Source organism: Sebastes fasciatus, chromosome 11, assembly GCF_043250625.1.
Source record: "Sebastes fasciatus isolate fSebFas1 chromosome 11, fSebFas1.pri, whole genome shotgun sequence".
NCBI lineage: Eukaryota > Metazoa > Chordata > Actinopteri > Perciformes > Sebastidae > Sebastes > Sebastes fasciatus.
Genome location: NC_133805.1, coordinates 27,904,239 through 27,925,702, shown reverse-complemented (window position 1 = coordinate 27,925,702; position 21,464 = coordinate 27,904,239). Strand labels below are relative to the sequence as shown.

At 38.7% G+C, this 21,464-nt stretch overlaps 1 protein-coding gene and 1 long non-coding RNA gene across 3 annotated transcripts in view; one reads left to right on the top strand and one right to left on the bottom strand.

Moving 5' to 3' along the window:
* The window catches only part of st6galnac5a (ST6 (alpha-N-acetyl-neuraminyl-2,3-beta-galactosyl-1,3)-N-acetylgalactosaminide alpha-2,6-sialyltransferase 5a), a 61,636-nt gene extending 41,185 nt beyond the window's left edge, over window positions 1-20,451 (top strand). For both annotated transcript variants that reach the window (XM_074652022.1, XM_074652023.1), the window contains exons 3-5: window positions 468-880; window positions 14,132-14,239; window positions 18,979-20,451. In XM_074652022.1, the coding sequence (XP_074508123.1) occupies window positions 468-880; window positions 14,132-14,239; window positions 18,979-19,237 (780 nt within the window). In that variant the 3' untranslated portion in view covers window positions 19,238-20,451. The remainder of the gene's footprint in view (window positions 1-467; window positions 881-14,131; window positions 14,240-18,978) is intronic.
* Window positions 17,437-20,550, bottom strand: LOC141777604 (uncharacterized). The gene is made up of 4 exons (XR_012595930.1): window positions 20,450-20,550; window positions 19,671-19,751; window positions 19,007-19,238; window positions 17,437-17,748 (listed from the first exon to the last, which is right to left on the bottom strand). It is a non-coding gene; the product is annotated as an uncharacterized LOC141777604 (long non-coding RNA).
* Window positions 20,551-21,464: the final 914 nt, after the last annotated feature.

The window sequence follows — 21,464 nt, the reverse complement described above, 5'->3', positions numbered from 1 at the left end:
GCATCATGTCTGTTGTTCTGGAGGTAAACACACATTCCTCTGTTGTGTGCGAGTGGGAGAAAGATGTAAGGTGAATCCTTTGTAAGACCCCGGGGTTTCTACCAATCGCAAAGCAATATGACAAGCTGCATATCCCCAGGAGGCTCTGTCACTACCCATTTGTCAACAAAGCATTTTCTGCCTCAAACACATAGCGAGGCTTTTTACCAAAGTCCCCCTAGGTGTGCATTTCTCTCTGCTTTGCATATTTCTCTGTAAACTGGGGCTAAACACAACTTTCAGAGCAGTTTTGACTTCTGGAAAAAAGAAGAGTTTGTCGAGTTTATAACAAATATGGTGCAAAACTAAAAATTCTGCTGGCAGTGCTGGCGGTGTTTCCACAGGGAATAAGGAGGCCAAATATTTTGATGCACAGTACATATTTGTATTAGAAAGTTTATTTTTTCTTGTTTTCTTCCATCAATCAGCCTCCCAGGATGCACTGCCAGACCTGCTCCCTGGTGACCAGCTCAGGTCACCTCATCGGAGGCGGTCGGGGTGAAGAGATCGACCGGGCCGAGTGCGTCATCCGCATGAACGACGCCCCCACCGCCAGAGGTTACGCCCGGGACGTGGGCCGCCGCACCTCCCTGCGCGTCATCGCTCACTCCAGCATGCAGAGGGTCCTGCGGAGTCGCCACGAGCTGCTCAACGCCAGCCAGGACACGGTGTTCATCTTCTGGGGCCCCAGCAGCTACATGAGGCGCGACGGGAAGGGCCTGGTGTACAACAACCTGAGGCTGATGAACCAGGTGCTGCCCAAACTCAAAGTGTACATCATCTCCTGGCAGAAGATGCTGCAGTTCGACGAGCTCTTCAAGAAGGAGACCGGCAAGGACAGGTGAGGGAAAGATGATCACAATGCAATAAGTACTTGTGATTCTGACTGTGAGGTGCTTGAAGGATTGGCGTATTTAGCCAGTGTTTGGATGAATAGATTAGTGGATTGACAGAAAATATATCAGCAATTTTCGAGTGTGAGTGTCAGGTTAAAGTTCATCAAGGAAATATTCCAAACAATTGTTGGTTCAAAATTCTCAAAGCTGAGTATTTGTGGCTTCATACATAACTGTATACTGAGTGTCTTTGGAATTTAGCCTTTTGATCAGACAAAATACGCATTTTAATAGCCTCACCTTGAGCTCTGAGAAATTGTGGTTGATGTTTTTAGACATTTTATTGACTAAATGATTAAACTATTAAAGGTGCTCTATAAGATATCCAGAGCATTGATATAGCAGCAAAGAACTACTGTATATGTAAAGATATAGAGGAGTAATATTTAGCTATGCAGAGAATGAAGTTACTCAACAGCGGTGTTACAAAAGCGTAGCACCCACCCTCCATTTCCACCTAGGCATGCTTGCCAACCTTGAGACTTCAGAAATAGGAAGGGTTTCTAAAGCAAAACTGGGGGTCTGGAGTCTGGGGATCCTCTGCACCAGAATACAGACTTTGTTTTCTGCATTCTGGTGATTTTTAAAGAATGAAAATAACAAAATATAAAGTACACTGCAACAGCATGTTTTGTTAAGTAGGCCTACTTTTAATTTTACTTTTAATTCTCAGGAAAGAAAACTGAATAATTCGCCCCTCTGGCTGAACTTGTGTGAATCTCTGGTATAAACTAGGCTAATATTCATCAGTTTTCATTCATTCATTCATTTTCTTTAGTATTTCTTTCTCTTAGTTCTCTCCATTTCTATCTCCTTCTCTCACTCACTGAAGGCCCTTTACTGAAGGCCCTTCAGACACAATGACAACACGTTATTTCTAATTGCTTGCACCACGCCGGCTTTGTTGTGATGCTGTGATGTGCGGCGAGCGCACCTCAAAAAACCACTGCGTCGCGATGTCGCTACCATCTCTCCTGCGCCGGGAAAAGACATTCAGTATAACTCTATTGCCGTCCGGGTGGAAACAGTAGGGCTCATACACGCTATACAGTACCAGAAACATGTTGAGATAACGAAAAGGAAAAAAAAAGGTTTTAAAAATTGGCATAAATCAGGAGAAATACGGGAGACTTGTGACCCTGGGAGGAAACCGGGAGAGGGCAATGAAAAACGGGAGTCTACCGGGAAAATCAGGAGGGTTGGCAAGTATGTCCCCAGGTAAACACTGTTAGATCTGTCAGCACCGTTAGCTGCGGCACCGCTCAGCCATCGCCATGTTGAGAGCTGTCCGGAGGCAATAGAAATACTCCCTGTCTCGTATTTAGCACCTTCAACTGAAAACAAAAACAAAAAATTGACAGATTAACCGATAATCGAATTAATCTTGTGCCCTGAATAACAGTAACATTATTATAATGTGGTAATGCTTTTGATTACAAGATCATATCAATGTGCCAAATTTGCATATTCAAGCCTATTAATATAACCAGTGCTAGAGGGCCAGTGTTCATCATATTTAGTACAGACAGGTTAGATTTCTGTCAAACTGAGTACCCTTACGTATTACTCAGTACCACACATTTTTAATACATATAGTTACTTGTGGTGTAGTTATGGTAAGAATTGGGCAAAAGGGCAAAGGTCCTTCTCAAAAAAAGCTGCAAGAGGAGGTAGAAATGTGCAGCAGCATGAGGTATAAAATGTGGCTTAATATTCGTCCAGTTGGCCGGCTGGTGGATAAGAGTTTAGGTTTCTCCTCAGGGCTCCAAAAATCTATTTCTTGAAGTGGTCAGTCTCCACAGTATGAATGTACTCGTTTTACTTTGGCCCAAGGTGAAAAAACACTCAACGAGCAACGGGCAAGGCTTCCAACATAAAACGCAGTTCCACATCTAGAGAGGAAGGAAAGATTTCCAGTCAGAACCAGTTCCATGTGACAAGAAAGCATCATCTGACCTTCAGGGCAACACAGTCAATACTGTTCTAGCATTCAAGGCTCACAGCTTCTCCCAACATATTCTACCGAAGTTATTATAGTGTTTTGTACTACGCATTCAGTTTTGTACCCTCAAATTAGTAATTCTTGTGCATGATTCATGCCCCCAAATCCAATTCAAGCTCTGACTGTAACAAGAAAACACATGTTTTACAATACCACACCACCAAAGGTTTCTTTTATTGAAAAACACTCCGAAGATCAGCTTTCAATTAAACAATTAAATGCCTTTAAATGTTCTGTGACTTACACATGGTGCACTCGGTTTTAACAAGAATAGAAGGAGGATGGGAAGATGCTTTTTTTTTATTACAAAACAGTAGAATTTATAATTTTCTAATTTCACATATTTGTGGCTTACAAGTTGCTAATCATTTTGAGACCCTCATTTGTATGATACAGTCCTTAAGTAAGAAATAATGTACAGCAAGCCAGTCATTGTTGTGAGAGAATCCACAACATTGACCCACTAGCTGTACATTATCCCGCTTATTACACGGCTACTTACTTAACAAATCAATAACTTGACACATAAACGGTCCGCCAGAGTCCGACATCAAAACTGCGCCCATAGCAACCGTCTGCTATACATAGCAACGGTCTGCTATAAAGAAATAGCAGACCGTAGAACGCCGTGATTAACCAATCAGAATCGAGTATTCACTGCCGTGTAACAATTTAGGTTAATGAGCAACTTGTTCCACATGCAAACTAATTATAGACGAAGAGGTTAAACTAGGTAATTCATCAACTACGATGTGTAGTTGTGAACACAGTTTATTGATATTTACAAGGGCTGTCAATCAAATAACATATTTAATTGCAAAACAATGGAAAATATTGTCCAGAACCCTCACAGGTACTGCATTAAGCTTTACAAAATATGCTCAAATCATAACATGGCAAACTGCAGTCCAACAGGCAACAACAGCTGTCAGTGTGTCAGTGTGCTGATTTGACTACGACTTGCCCCAAACTGCATGTGATTATCATAAAGTGGGCATGTCTGTAAAGGGGAGACTCGTGGGTACCCATAGAACCCATTTTCATTCACATATCTTGAGGTCAGATGTCAATGATCCCCCTTTGAAAATGGCCATGCCAGTTTTTCCTCGCCAAAATTTAGCGTAACTGTGGAGCGTTGGAAATGTTTCAAAGTGAATGCTCAATGTGAAATAATAGTATGATTTAATAATGCAACTAACAGGAAAAAAAATCTCTGCTTTTGCTAACGTGTGATGTACAAATGGTTTAGAAAGTCAAGTTTTTGTTTCCGCAACACCTTTTCTCAAGCTGCACAGTTATAAGGACTCAAATTTAATGAGTCCAAGCTGAGTTCTCGGTCCCGTGGCCATTAATGCTTAATGAAAACACTACCACACACACACACACACACACACTTTGTTTGTCTGTCTCTCTCTTTGTCCGGGTTGTCATTGGAGACTCAATCTGACTTCAGCTTTAAGATAGATGTCAGGGGGGAAACTGCCGAGTGGAGGATTTAGTGAATAGCTCAGACATCCATCCTTCAGGATCTGTGCCGACAAACATGGTAAATGTTTACAGTGAGCAAGCAGCTTCTGGTGTACTCTTATCCTTTTTATAGCATTAGGCATTAACATCTGTGAGGCTTATTTGAGGTAATTTCTGCTCTGCGGAGCGTGGGAAGAGAGAGAAAGAAAGTATTGCTTTTATATCTTTCTAATGTTGGAAAAAAGGAAGCTCTCGCTATGCAATAATAGTTTTTTATATCATTTATAAAATGATTCCTATTGTTTTAAGGATTGGTGTGAGCAGCATAAATAGCAGAGTTTCTGGGTAATCAACTGTGCGATCGGCAACCCTGCGAGCCTGTAATTGTAATTATGGGTTATGGCGTTTCAGTAAAGGTAATTAAGATGGTGTGGGATGTTGTCACATCCACCCATTTTAATAACACTGGCAGAGGAGCAATGAGAAACAGGTGTCCCTCTGCATCCTCTGTGTTAAATTGCCAAGCCGGAATGAGCCTCAACCGGTGATTAAAGGCAAATTAGCTTTTGAAATAACTTTCTTTTTTTTTTTTACTTCAATGCAGTATTTTATGTTCCCGTAATGCTTTGTTGTAATCGTCCCACTGTGTCGCACTGTTAGGTTTCTACTCAACACATTTGGTTTGGAATAAAATGAGAAGGTGGCAGGTTCGTTCAGTTACTAAAAGATTACAGATTTGATTGGCTTTAACTGCTAATCTAAATGATGTTGAAAAATCTATAAAAAAAATGCCAGCAGTCCTGGAAAACTAATCTGTGGTAACTTAAAAGGTCAAAATGATTATAATAAAAAAGCTGCAGTAGGCCCAATATGCAAAAGAGACCGATACAACAGCTGCAGCAGTGTAGAGTTCCCAGATCTGGAAGAACAGTTTTTCACAACAGGATCCTTACAGACCAGAACCAGGTCCTTCATATTTATCTTTTCCTAGAGTTACACTTTGGAAAACTCTATTTTCAATTTAGGAATAAAAGGTCTCCGCTGAAAGTGAAGAATGAGACACATTCATTAAGAGATTCACATCTACGTACAACAACCTGTAAGAGTAATATTTTTGTTATAAAGATGTGCATGCATTATCTTCTTCTCACTGTCTTTGAGGATTTTAACAATTATCTGTTTGAAACGTTATATTAGATAAATTATGGAGAAATATGTATTTGACAGTGTCACTAGTATGCGGGATAATGGGGCACGCTTTGCCAAGGGATGCACCGATACCGGATTGGATATCGGGCCGATAATGACTCAAATAGTTGGATAGTGTGTATCGTGACAATGGGGCCGATCTATTCAATTCTATTCTATTTTTATCTCTTATATTCATTATATGCTGGAATTTCTGTTCAAGGTTTAACCAATTTGTTGCTTCATTAAAAAGGTTTACACTTGAATTGTAATTCCTGTTAATTTTTTTTTACCAAGTTACTGGTGTAAGGTTTATTATTTTAATAATATTTCATATTTCCGTAAATTTATATCTATGTATTTATTTGTTACAATTTGTTTTACAAGTTAGGAAAGCAATGTTTAAGTCAAGTCTGATGTTGCCTCACACATGAAAGAATGATCCCAGTCACTTCCACAAAGTGAGGCATAGAGCATATTAATTAAACACTGGTATCGGATCGGTACTCGGTACCGACTGATACCCAAAGCCCAGGTATCACTGTCGGTATCGGGACTGAAACAGTCGGATCGGTGAATCCCTAGCTTTGCCTGGAGCAGATGACCATATAAAGAAATCCGGCACAATCTGACGTAATCTTGTAGCCAAAGTAGAAAAAAAAATGTGTCCACAACAGTCAGAAGCCTGCTTTTGTCACAGGAAATACTTTTACACATGTTTACCTCATTATTTGACAATTTGGCCAAGTTTAATATGAACATACAACATTGAAACGTTGTATATATATATGACAGAAAAAGGAAAAGCATAAGAGGTCCCCTTTAAAGGCCATGCACATCCCTGCATGTGTTCTCATATGCGTTCGTTATTTTTGGCCTTTTTTTGAGAAATTCAGTTAAAATTTGTGCTACATCTGGATGTAAACTACAAACTACAGTCTGCGTAAGCCCACGTCGACTTGAAAAGAGGTCTGATCAGCCATAATAATAATACACATTACCTGTGTAGGTGGACCATCGGTGTGCAGGGCAAAGCAGGACCATTTTCACTGCAGACATTTTGGCTTGTCATAGCAGGAAAAGAATCGTAAGATATACATTTTTTGGTGATAAAATGTAATGGTAAATGTTAGTTTTTTTTAAGTTAAAGGGGACATATCGTGTTCATTTTCAAGTTCATAATTGTACTTTGGGTTTCTACTAGAACATGTTTACATGCTTTAATGTTCAAAAAACACATTGTTTTTCTCATATTGTCCATCTGAATATACCTGAATTCATCCTCTCTCTGAAATGCTCCGTTTTAGCACCTGTCTCTTTAAGACCCCCTCCTGAAAAAGCCCAGTCTGCTCTGATTGGCTTATGAGAAAAATATGGTGCACCTTTTCAAAGGTAGTTCTCAAGCTGTGGGCGGTATATTCTAATGAGCCTGCGTGTGACATAGGAAGGGGAGACAAATCTGAATGGCTTGCTGAATCACATGTTTTCTGATCTAGACAGCCCACAAAAAAACTGACTGGGTTGTCTTATTTCACAGTTTGTGGGTTGGTAGGAACTCCAGATACCCAGATGTAGTAACACAAGCACTGAAAAAGTGAGTTTTTTGTGATATGTCCCCTTTAATTTGTATAAATCTTTAGCATCTCCAGTAGCAATTAATTGGTTGAAATGAACAAAATGTTGTAGTTGAGAGGGAGGAATATATAGAAAATTAGACAAAATACAAGCAAACCAAACTGAAGCGCGAAAGCGTCTGCTGCTCGAAGAGAAGCAACTTCAGAAAAGACATTATAATAATAATAAGGGGAATATATTACAACAAACATGCATGGAAAGAGATTGCAAACAAAAGAAATACCAGCTTTGTTCTTGCAGCTTTCACCCCGAGGAATGAAAAAAAAGTGATGCAACAGAAATGGGAGCTGTGATCAGAGGGAAAGTGGCATGAAAGTCAAGTAGATACAGAAGTGAAGTACCTCAGATCAGTAATCAACACCGAACAACCTCTAATCACTGAAGTCATTAGAGGCGTTGTGTATAAATATACCTTGCTGGTAACTCTAGTGAGAGAAGGAAAAGTAACCTTCCACAGCAACAACAAAGTATTTTTTTTTCAATAATATGTTTCAGCTACATGTCCTCACAAGAGTACACATATTGAACAGGTGTTTCAGCTTTAACTAATTGCACCAATCACACCTTCATGTGACTTCTAACCTCTCAGCAGTTACATAACAACCATTAGAATAAACTCAATGACAATAAAGCTGCTCTTTAGAAATGAATACAATGCAACGGCCAAAACCCAGAGAACAATTCTCATTCTGTAATCAGCTCCTGTTTTTCATAATTAGAGAGATAATGTACACTTCTTGACTAATTTGGCTGTCAATCAATTAGAATATTTAATCGCACATTTTGTATCCGTTCAAAATGTACCTTAAAAGGAGATTTGTCAAGTATTTAATACTCCTATCAACATGGGAGTGGGCAAATATGCTTGCTTTATACAAATGTGTGTGTATATATTTATTATTGGAAATTAATTAACAACACAAAACAATGACAAATATTGTCCAGAAACCCTCACAGATACGGTTTTACTGGAAAAACTTGACTATGACTTTCCCCAAAATTGCATGTGATTATCACAAAGTGGGCATGTCTGTAAAGGGGAGACTCGTGGGTACCCATAGAACCCATTTTCATTCACATATCTGGAGGTCAGAGGTACAGGGACCCCTTTGAAAATGGCCATGCCAGTTTTTCCTTGCCAAAATGTAGCTGAAGTTTGGGGCGTTATTTAGCCTCCTTTAGCTAGAATGACATGTTCGGTACCAATGGATTCCTTTTTCTAGTTTCATATGATGCCAGTATCTTCACTCTAGCTTTAAAACTGAGCCAGCTACAACATAAAAATTGCAAGTTGCGTTAATTTTGACAGCCCTAATTATATTATTTTTGTCAAAGTTAATAAAGCACTCTGCCTGCAGGTTTTTGTTTTTTTTCTCAAGGCAAATCGGCTTGTATTCTTGTTTTCTTTCTTGATGCGCTGACAATGCCATTTTATTGAAACCAGTTTTCTCCTTTTATCAAATACAAGCAAAAAAATAATCTCCCTTTTTAATACTAATAAGATTTTAAGTCTCAAGGATCAACACACAATTAAACTGTTAATTAACTGGCTACTTTTGCTAAATTTTCAATACCAAACTGTGTAAACACGAGGAGCAGCACCGTTCTCCTGTGCAGGGATAAATCCTTCTTCCCACTCACAGCTTGCTTCCAGTCCTTTTTTCAAGACAGCCATTGAAGCTAAGAGCTTGACATTTCACACCACATTATTCATCAGCATGTTCATAAACAAGGAAATGAGGAAGACTTCTTAAGTGAGATTAGCTGCATGCCTCCTGACTAAGACCTGCGCGCATCCACCGCAGACTGCTTGATGACAAAATGCTGTGCTTTGAACTTTGAAAGTTTTCTAATTTGCAAAAGGTGTGTGTGAGAGTGTATGTGCGTCGTTGTCATAGCGAAAGCCCAGTGGCCGTGTTTGCATATCACAACAAATCAACATGTTCCAGACAACCTGGGTCCTGTCGTAATTAAATGAAAATGAGAAGTCTGTGCTCCGGCTGCGATAGCATCACTTTGGGTCGACACTGTTGTTTGTGGTCTGAGCAGACTCTAATAAAGATGAAAGTCGGACCAAAGTGTGTTGTTACTATTCATCACACTGTCACTCAGTGCAGTGCGGACAGATTGATTCAGGAGGTTTGGGGTTGTTTGGCAGGAAGCAACCATTTGTAGATGCATCTCTCCTGCAAACAGAATGTTGTTGTATTAAAGGTCAGATTGGGGTGAAATGATGCAGGGATGAAGGAGGGGAGTTGTTGTTGTTTGCTTAATTCTTGAAGGAAAACAAAAGTAAGGCTGCGTCTGATATCACTCCCTTTTCGCCATTTTATTTGAGAATCCGATTCAAGTGTGAAATTTGTGCCCTGGAAAATTCCCACAATGGAACAAGTAGCGTCCATGACACCGTTTGGTCCTGTTTATAACGTACCCTGAACATCCTCACAGCTTCCCAGGAAGTTGTGTTTCTATTCCACCATCACCAAGCAGGGGAGATGTTCAAAATACAAATGCTTAACAGGCTTTTTATGTAAGGAATTTCTGCCTGACGTGTATCCCCCCTACACTGTTCTCTGAGTGAGAAAATAAGAGAAACCCCTTTTCAAACAACCAGGTAAACCCTCCACTCCAAATGTGTCACCCTCATCAACCGCAGGCGAGCAGGGTGTCGAGATGCCTGCCTGGTTGCTCTTGTCAAGACTTTTTCTTATCAGGCCCGAGCTTTGTTTCTCTGCCTTGCCAAGTTGAAACCTCCGCTGCTGTGGATGCTGGCGTGTATGTGTGGGAACAAAACGAGAAGCCGTAACAAGCTTTCTGGAAGCAGCAGGGTGACGAGGTGGTCGAGAGAACAGGAGATCCTGTCAAACGGAGTTTGAGTAAGAGTTTGATCCTCGGCCTCCTCTCTCCTATTCCAATTATTTAAAAAGATATAATAAATTGTCCTGGGTAAAGATCCAAAGAAAGGTTGCAGCTCATTTTAAAGTTTTAAGTAAGTGTTTAACATGCAGGTGAAATGAAAAATTACTTTTCAGCCAAGCTAGTGTCAATTGCTCTATGGACCGTTTATTCTTTCTGTCAGTTGGTCCACCACTTTGTTCCAGATTGAAATAGCTCAACAACTATTGGATGGATTGCAGTGACATTTGGTACAAATATTCATGGTGCCAAGAAGAGAAATTATTACTTTGTTGATCCCCTGACGTTTCATCCAGCGCCACCAGCAGGCCAAAGTTCCACTTATTCAGTGAAATATCTCAACATCTACCAGCTGGACTAGCACCACATTTTGTACAGGCACTCATGTTTCCTGATGTATCCTCATGACTTTAGTGATTCTCTTGACTTTTCCAGCTCAAAGTTCAAATTCTTTCAACTTTGACTTTGGTTGCCGCTGACCTTTCAAAGCGCAATCAATGAGAACAGCTGCAACTGTTGTTGTTGCCTAGAAACAGTGAATGGCCTTCCTTGATCTCTTTTTGGGGTGACATTTTACCTGCATCCTCTGAAAGTCTCTGCGCACTACCTCGCGGTGAGGGAAGAGCTAATTTGTTATCACGTGAAGGTAGCTTAAAGCTGCAGTCGTTATAAATGGAACAAACTTGATTAACAAAAATATTTTTATAAAACGGTCACTATATCCTGACAGTGGTGCACGAGACAGATAATCTTAAAAAAATCATGTGCCTCTGTGTCCTCTGGTGCTCCTAATGGCATCTGCAAGATTTCTCAGACCGGAAGAAAACAACCAATCAGAGCTGATCTGGAGTCTGCCGTCCAGCTTCCGTCTATGAGAGCCACGAGTCAATCACTCGTGAACTCCGATCAAACAGTCAAACTAGGCAGCGCTGATCAAATATGAATCAATATTCTGTTACTGTAATGACTATTTCTCGCCTCAGATGTTTTCAGAAACATCTTGTAGTGTACTGTTTAGCTGTAAAATTAGAAAGTTTGTGACACGGCAGCCAGGTTGAGATCAGTTGGGGAAATACCAAGCACCGCCCACCAGCCGGAGCACAGCCAATAGGAACACTTTCTCTCTGAAATGACCTGTGATTCGTCACAAGCTCGATTTTTTAAAGCCTGAAAACAGAGCCATGAGGAGGTGCAGAAGTCTAGTTCTCTATCAGAGCATTTGAATTACAACATGCTGAAAGGTTATTATGTAATTTTTGCTCAATGATTCCAACAACTTGTTGCCTACTGAAGCTTTAAGGCTCACATTTTTAGACAGTTGTATTGGACATAATTTTAATTTGTATAAATATACTTACTTTTACTTTTTATGACCAAATACCTGCAAAACAAATCGGCCTCAGCTGTACTTACTACTACTGTGTTTAGTGTTAATTAGCAAATGTTAGCATGCTAAACTAAGATCATGGTAAACATTTGACCTGCTAAACATGGCTGCAGACTCTTGTCTAAATCTGATTTAAGTCCAAACGCCAAGTCTCAACTCTGATACTTCTATTTAACAATAGATTGCAAAAATACAGAGTTAGTTTTTCCAGTATGTTCATAATATAATGCCAATAGTATTACTTCCCAGCCCATAATCTCCTCATCTCCCCATCAACCCTCACTTCTTCTGTCATCTGACAAAGAACAGAAGTCTGAAGGGTTTGGCTCTGTAAAACAGTCTCTCTTTATTCTTTATTTGCTCTTTCTTTGTCCCAGCACATTTTTTGCAAAATTCAACTTCAGCTTAATGCAAACTAAAATGCAATATGTGGGCCAATCTTATACTAAGGTATTAGAATTAATGTGGCAATGATTTACTGATGGTGGAATACTACTTGTGGTACTACTAGTTATTTAATTATTGAATGAGGAATTTAAGTAGAATCACTCATCACCCTTCATTATTAATAGATTTGTTTCTCATAAATGACTCTGTTGGAACAATTACAATAAAGGTTGCAGGGGTTATTCATCTTGTAACGTCACCCTCATTTTTGATATTTCTAAGGGAAGGCCATCTTAAAATGCACCTGATAACTGATGCATGAACACATCCACTGGTCACCAGTCACAATCCCAGTCGAGATGAGGTTCAGCTGTGCAGCAAGGGGAGTTTGACGAGATTCACAGCTGTGCCTGATTCAGTTGAAGGATTCAAATTTATCCCTGCTGAATTGTGTTCAGCTCATACTTGAATATTTTTCACACTGAGTGTGAGGGAGCAAGAACAGTTGCGATGCATTTTTTCACTCAAACTAATTTATAAATTGATTTGATGAATACAGATTGTTCCAAAAGTGCTTTGGATCACAACAGCATGACTGTGCTTGGCAGTGATTACGACCGTGGCTTCAGGCCAACGAGACAGAGATCAACATCATGCAGTTTTCTGTCCCTACTGCTTTGTGAAAACAAGAGCTAGCAGCGACGCTAGCAGCTCTGAGAGGCTGCACTTAGGCACAGCGGTCATCATCTTAGTTTAGTGTGTGAGCATGGTAACGTTTGCACTAAACAGCCGAGGCTGATGGGAGTGTCCTTAGTTTTGTTGGTATTTGGTCGTAAACCAAAGTGTTGGGAAACATTAAAGTCTGATCCGATGACGGCACCAGATGATCACTAAAGAAAATACACTTTATCCTCTAATGGACTTTGAATATCTGTAGTCAAATTTCATGGCAATCTATCCGGTAAGTGTCAAGATATTTCACTCACAACCAAAAATGTGAGCCAAATGGTGGCGATAGAGAGGTTAGGGGATCACCAAAGCCGTCAGGATTCATCCTCTGAGGATCATGAATATCTGTACAACATTTAATAGCAATCTGTCCAATAGTAGTTGAGATATTTCAGTCTGGACCAAAGTGGTGGACGGACCAAATGTCCCTCTCTTGAACCACTACTGGGCTGAAACAGTTTGGATGATTTTATAATTTCATTCAGGATATTAACGTGGTTTGCAGTCAGTTAATCATCAGGTCTACAAAAGACATGATGGCATGTCATAAATGTAAGGTAGTTAATTTTAAAAAATCCTCCAAAGGTGAATTTAAAGACTTACAGTATTTTTTTTATACTGCAGCCTGAATGAAAGAAGCTTCTAAAAAAACATTCAGTGTATTTTATATTTCAGCATGTTCTCAATACAGCAGATTTCAGATAACTTTCTTTGGGACTTATTCATGTATTTGGCCGTCAGAACCCCAGAATCAAAGTATCAAAGTCTTAGTTATTTTTGTTTAGTTTCAGTTAACTTTATTTTCACTATAAACTGAAGGTTTTCGTGGTCCTTTTTAGAAGTGGTGTTTGAAGTTTTATGACTCTGGAGCCCATTAAATCTATTCAAAACCAACACAGGATTCTTAAAAAATGTATGGTACTCAGACTGTAATGTTTTTTTCATCTGACAGCAACCCTATGAGACAGACCACTCTGACAGACATTTAGATTTAGAGAGATTTTCTAATATAATGAAAATATAATTTTATAATTCTTTCAAAACAGCATATCTCAGAAAAAACTGATAATTGCTCATTTCTTTGCAGGGGTGACTTAAAAAAAATTGCAGTGTGAAAGCAGGCAGATCGTTCTGCAGCTTAAGCTTTGTCATTCCAACCATCTGCACTACATGCACACCAAGACTACTTTCTGATTAAGGGTTTGATTATTTGACAGGGTTCATTTGTATCAGTCGATATGTAGGATGGATCTGTGTTTTAATGAAGCTGCGAGGGGAACTTGAAGGATCTTGCAGTCAAGAAAATCGACCTCTGGATTTAGATAAATCTTTATACTGCCATAATACGCCGATGTGAGATTCTCTGATTATCTATCCCAGTAAATCACATTGAGAAAAATCAAATATGGTACATTTTTCATCCTTGTGATCTCCCACGCATGAAATCCATCTGTCTTCTTCTCCCCCTCCTCCTCTTCTCTGCAGAAGGATATCAAACTCCTGGCTTAGCACCGGCTGGTTCACAATGACCATCGCCCTGGAGCTGTGCGATAGGATCAATGTCTACGGCATGGTTGCCCCCGACTTCTGCAGGTGAGACAGTGGAGCTGCATGTAAAACATCATCATCAGCTCACCAACAAGCACCAACACTAAGAGTTTTTAAAGCTGAGCTGTATATTTGGTTGCTTCAACTGTATAGGAATTCATAGCAGCACATCCACCTGATAAGAAAGATTAAAACTGTAAATATATTCAGGCAGCTGATAAATATAAATGTCAGTGTGGCTGAAAATGTTTTTGAGATGCTTATATTGCCTAAATATAAGTTTAAAAAAACAAAACGTCAACAGGCAAGCTTTACAAATATTGAAACTCACACTGATTTTTTATATTTGTCAAAAACAAAAACAAATTGACCAAAACACAAAGTGATTATTGACTACTTAGGGCTTCGTAGGATACACAAGTTGTATTCCCCAAATTTCAGGCAAAAGAAAATTCTTGAATGAATTTGAGATGAGACGGGCCTCGTTCGTCCTTTATTACATATTCTGGATTATTCAGTATGGAGATGCAGACTTCCGAAAATCCGGCTTGTGAACTGGAACGCAGCTTAGAGGTGCATTTACATGAGGGATAATGCCCACGTGCAGCACAAAAGGCAGACCATATTTTATTTGAGTGATTCCTCCTTTAAAAGAATTTTTTCAATTTTTTCAATTTGAAGTACATTTAGCTGATAATACTTAGTAACAAGTAACATTTTGTATTCACACAAAACAGACTTTACTTGTAATGGAGTGTTTTAAAACTTTGGTATATCTACTTTTATTTAACTGACTGCAAGTATAAAATGCGTGTCAGTTAACAGCCCAGGAATAAAATGTTACTGTTTGTTAGCACTGAAATGAAGTGAAGCAAGTGAACTTCATCAAACATCATTTCAGGTTATACTAAAAGCTCATTTTCCCCTACAGATCATTTGGTTTAAACAAATCATCCTTGCAGTGATAATTGCTAAAAAAAAATAGCAGTAGCGTTAGTTTATTTTTGCATTAGTAATATTAGTAATGCTAAGTATCTAATGAACTAAAATCTGTGAAAATAGTCTATCTCAAATGTCAACTTTTCGTGAACTGAAGAAAACGTTTGAATTAGAATCTGATGACATTTAGCAAGAGTTTTGCCACTGTCAATCTGATTTGATCAACCCAAACCACCGAAAACCTGAGGATAATTTTTATATGTATATATATATTAATATAATATTATATATTTAGAAATAATAAGTATGTAAGTATTTATAAATAATATGTAAATATGTTTTTCTCTTCAATGGTTGCTTACGTAGTTACTAATAATGTATTAAATGTTAGAGAAATACTTTGATTTGAACTAAGTTTTTACTTGTTAGTTTAAGAAGTAGGTTTTTCTTAACCCATCATTTAATCCTAAAGTTATTGGAAAAAATCCTGTCAGATTTTGTCTAAGTTTCTCTAAATATTGTCATTATTATTAAGGACTTTGTGAGTGGCATTGAAATGAAACTAACTTAATTAATTACCAAATTAACTGCAAATAATTACAGTAAGTACTTTGCCACGACACAATGAAACACAAAGGGACGCTAACTTTAAAACAAAGTGTCACCACAACAAATGCCAAAATGCAGGATGAAAGCATCCAGGTCAGACTGACTGCTAGCTGCCAAGGCGACAGAGTATTTGCCAAAAAGTAAAAGGGGAATTTTATAGCATTGGTCACTTTCTATAAATCTCAGAACAAAAAGTTATTTCGCTTTATATTCGTTGAGCGGTTCACAACACCACGGCCCTGAAGCTGGTCCCATGTAGCAGCAGTGCAAAGAGCTATGGAGTACATAACTCACTAACTCATCGAGCCTCTCATTAGCAGAGTTTAATGGTTTGAAATTACAGCTCACGTATCTTCCGTCTCAGCCATCGCTTTAATCGGGGATTTTATTGGACAAAGAACAAATCTTATTAGATTTCTCAATAAAAAAGAACAAACTGTAAAATGCTCAGTATATCTTTGTTCCTGGTTCTGATTGATTGAATAATTATTTTTTATTTGGTGTTTAGGCACAAATTCAATCTTGATGATAATAAGGAGGGAATTGCTGGTTCATTTCTCTGAAGAAATGGTTGGCTTAAGCTGATATTTGGTAATCCTTTTAGTTGTCACGAGTGAAGTCTGTAGATTTTACTCTTTTCTGTAACGTCACATAAAGTATGTTTGGACATGAAGGGTAGACGTTTATAAAGCCAAATCACTAATAAATAACCAATACATCCAAACATCGTGATACAATTTGAGTGTTATTCGATCCTCCTTTTCCTCCTCGTTTTTTTTTTTTTTTTAAATTAACTTCCAGGAATTGTTTTCAGTGTGAACTGGCTGAGATGAATGTAGTATAAAAAGTCAAAGTATAGTTAATGTCATAAAAAATCAGTCATAGTATATCATGAAAATGTCATAAAAAGGCCATAATGTAATAGTATGTCATAAAAAATGTCAAAGTATAGTATGCCATAAAAGTGTCAAAAAAATGTCAGAGTATACTATGCCATGAGAATTTTCAAAATATTGTATACTACATAAAGTCATAGTATAGCATGTCATAAAAAAAGCCATAGTCTATCATAAAAAATATCTTAAAAAAGTCATAGTATAGTATGCAATAAAAAATGTCATAAAAAAAGTCATAGTATTGGTTTCCATATGAAAGTCATAAAAAAGTCTTACAAAAAGCCATAGTATAATATGTCAAAAAAAATCATAAAAAAGCCATAGTATGGTATTTTGGAAAAAGTAATAAAAAAGCCTTAGTATCGTATGTCAAAAATCATAGAAAAGTTATAGTATATTATGTAGGAAAAAGTCATACTATAGGTATGCCGGAAAATATCATAGCATAGTATAGTATGTTGAAAAATGTATTGAAAAAAGTCATAGTATAGTAGGTCGAACGCACCTTTATTATGCACATATTATTGTCATATGCACAACAATTACAGAGAAGCAGGTACTTAAAATCTTAGATCTCAGGCTCCCTTCAACAATGCTCATTAAAGTAGTATAAAAGGACATAAAGACATAAAATAGTGCAAAGTTACAGTATAATCTAGGGAGTATATATAAAATAGTATATATTTGTGGTATTGAGGGTAATTTGCAACATGAATAATCTTATGTAAACATGAATGTAGTTAATGTTTGTTCGTATGTATGTATCTTCTACTATTACTTCTCATTACATATACATTAAGTAAATATATAAAGTTAAAGGTACTGAGCTCAAAAGTTTCATGGCCTGTGGGATGAAGCTGTCTCTTGGCCTGGTGGTACCAGACAGCAGGAGGAAGTTTTGGGCTGGTGATTGGGGTCCCTGATAATCCTGTTGGCCTCCTTCCTTGACCGCTGGTTAGTAGAGATTCTCCATGGATGACAGCTCCGTCCCGGTGATGTGCTGAGCACGTTTCACCCTCTGTAGAGCCTCAAGGTTGGGAGTGTGCAACTGACATAACAGGCCGTGATGGAGCCAGTCAGGATACTCTAGAAGTTGCAGAATATCCTAAACTAAAAAAAAAGCCATAGTACAGAATGTCCAAAGAGTGAAAGAAGTCATAGTATAGTATGTCAAAAAAAGTTTAAAAAAAAAGTAATTGTAAAGTATGTCAAAAAAACATCATAGTATACTATGTCGAAAAAAGTCATAGTATTGTATGTCAAAAAAGTTTAAAAAGTCATAGTATAGCATGTGGAAAAGGGTAAAAAAAAAGTCATAGTATAGTATGTCAAAAAAAAAGTAAATAAAAAGTATAGTTCGCCGAAAATATTTTAAAAAAGAACAGTGTAATATGTTAAATAAAAGTCATAGTATAGTATTTCGAAAAAAGTCATGGTATAGTCTGTCAAAAAAAATTTCAGTGTAGCATGTTGAAAAGAGTAAAAAAAAAAAAAAGTCATTGTATAGTATGCATTAAAAAAGTGTCATAAAATGTCACGTATGTCATACAAAATGTCATTAAAAAAATCATTAAACCGTCAGAGTATGTCCAGCTCAACAAATGCAGGCAGCCTGTAATCCCCTGCTTTTTGGGTCACTTCCTGTAATTGGGTCAATTATGTTCTCACTGCAATCGACAAGAGTACGATTACTGCGTTCACAATTGCCCAAACAAACCGCACCAGAGTTCAATTAAAACTGACTAAATGTTGGCTCGTGAAAGAAGAGAGGAAAATATCCCCTGTGACTGATGTATTATACCATTAGATTATTATTACTCGTGCACTCACGTAGAAGCAGGATTTTACTGCTGTAGTTGGTTGAGGTGGAGCAAATTAATTTTTTTAATTTGACTGCAACTAATTATTCTCATTATGGATTTATCTGCTGCTTATATTCTACATTAATCGATTGGTTTGAAAAAATTCTGAAAATAGTGAGAAATGCCGTCACAATTACTAATAAATACTGTTCATGATTACATGAAGTACTGTGTGGAACTTGTGACTTGTGACTAAACTACCCAGAGGCTCCATTTATAGAACTTTCATTATTCATACTCAAACTTTGTTTCTTCATTTGTCTTTCATTCAGTGATGAGCTGCAGGTGGCATTTAAAAAGTTATTAAAATGGGCTGAATTTGGCTGTGTAATCCATGCAAAGACAAACAAATGAATGCAGCTCAGTCCCCCCTCCCTCCCTACCAAATGCGTAACACTGTGGTGTCACATGAAACTCAAGTGACTCATTAAAGCGATTTTAAATGTCAACTTTCTCTCCTCTCTCACTACCACTGCAGGGAGCCTCAGCACCACTCCGTCCCTTACCACTACTACGAGCCACGTGGTCCAGACGAGTGCGCCATGTACATCTCTCATGAGCGCGGGCGGCGGGGCAGCCATCACCGCTTCATCACAGAGAAGAAGGTCTTCGCTAACTGGGCACGGACTTTTGACATCCACTTCTACCAGCCGGACTGGAGCCCCCCGCCTCTCCCAGCCAACCGGACGCTGGAGGGGACGGCCACAGCGGCGCCCCTGGTACCCCAGAACACGTGACCTGTGTTTGGGGGTGAAAAAAAATGCTTTAGAGATTCATCTACGAAAGACTTGAGGACGGGGAACATTTGCATTCAGGGCTGCCGGACCCTTATTAACAGAGAGGATAAAACATGAAGCACGCGAGAAAAATAGTGAACCACAGATGAAGACTGAGTCTTGTTGATCCTGCTGGACATTTGCTATGAACATTTCTCCAGCTCCACCACAGCATCTCCAGCAGTGTACTCTTGTTTACTGAGCTGAACCAGTTCAAAGTTGTACATCCCCTTGTACAACCTTGTAAAGTGAGTTTATACAAGGAGGCAACATCATTACACACTCCACTCTCAATGCATGCATGCAGTGTCTTACTGTGGATTGTCTTTGTATGTGTATGTGTGTGTGTGTGTGTGTGTGTGTGTGTGTGTGTGTGTATGCGCTGTATGTTTACCTGAGGGATCACAGAGGATACACACTTCAGTTTGGGCTCCCAACAAAGCCTCTGTTGGATGAAGGATCTACGCAGGATTCACTGAAAGAAAAACACCATTACAATGCCTGTAATCTAACAATGTAGTGCTGGAGACAGTGTAAGGTGAATACTAATAATAATGTAGTTAAATTTGGCCATTAGAAGTGTGAATCATCACTTTTCAGATTTATATTCGTCTGCAGTTTTCAGAGATCGAGGAGGTCAAGTTGGACGAGATTCTTTGAGATTCCTGTTTCGTGCAACAAAGGCTCAAACTCCGTTAAAAGCCGTAATGAATCACTTCCCTTACTTTCATTTTTTACTGCCTCTCAGATGTGCGCATTGTAAGCTCACTAAAGTGTCACCCAAGTCAAACTTTGCAATGCAGCGCTTCTTGACTGAGTGACGTGAAGTGTGTAACATTAATTGGGAGGCTTTATCTCATGCGTGCGCGCCTCCCCGGCCCCCGTGCGTATGTATCATAAGGCTTTGACGGCTCCTGTCACCACTTAATAGCGCAATTTATATAGCTACAAGCCGGATTTCCATGTAAATGCACAGCCATGTCACGCAAGACAAGTGGGAGATTAAAATCGAGAGCAGGGATGCGGCAGCGCCATCCATCCAACTATACTGTATTCATCTGCTGCCTGAATCGCCTCGCAGGAGAATTACACCGCTTTTTTGTTAAACTGATGAGTATGTGATCTGTCAGTCTTCTCCTCTCTCGCTCTTTATTGTGTTTTATGTGCACTCACCTCTCTTTTGATGGAGAATATGCTGCTTGTAGACTGCCCCCTTCCTTTCTCTCTGAGAGTCTCCATTTTCCCCTCCGTGAATAAGAATCAGGTGTGGGTATGGAGAAAGACGTGTGGTTATCTTAATGATACATCCTGGTACTAAGTCCCTATTGATTTTGCCCTCATCTCTGTAATGTGAGTAATGACAGGAGGTATGCTGTGGGTCAGATACATAGATGCTCACACCACCAGGACGTGTTTCACATCACGTTTTCCTCGGCGGAGACGAGGCGAGATAACTTTTCATATACATCACAAACAGCTGCAGGAGTGGTGCTACTTGTACTGAGAGTCCTGCTGCTGACTTTGTGCTGTAGCAAAGACCAAGATGTGTGTTTGTTTTTCTCAAGACTCAAATGTGAATGGCTGTGCACAACGGCCTGTTTTAGCAAAGTGATAAGCACTTGAATATTTTTGTTTTTTTGCCTAATTAACTGAGTCATAGTATGTCGTTCCGCAACTACCGGCTATTTTCATTTTAGATTAATTGTTAAGTCTATAAATAGTGGGAAAATGCCAATCACAAGTTCCCAGAGCCCAAGGTGACATTTTCAGATTGCTTGTTTTGTGCAAACAGTCTAAAACTGGCAGAGATATAAAACGGGAAAAAAAGGAAATCCTCACATTTGACAAGGTGAAAGCAGTAGAATATTTGAAATGTTTGCATTATGAATAATTAAACAAATAGTTTAATATTTTGGGAAATCTGATTATTCCCTTTCTTGCAGAGATTTAGATGAAAGGTTTGATACATATCTCATGTCTGTACAGTAGAAATGTAGCTGGACTCACCAGCCAGTTAGCTTAGCATAAAGTGAACATTGAAAAGTAAAAAAAAAAGACTATTTGTTGTTCTACCAGGGGATTATTTATTGATTCCAAGAAGTTCCTGGTCCCAACCAAGAAATATTACAGCACATAACCCCACATACAATGTTAAATTGACATTTTGACACTTACTGTAGGGATAAAA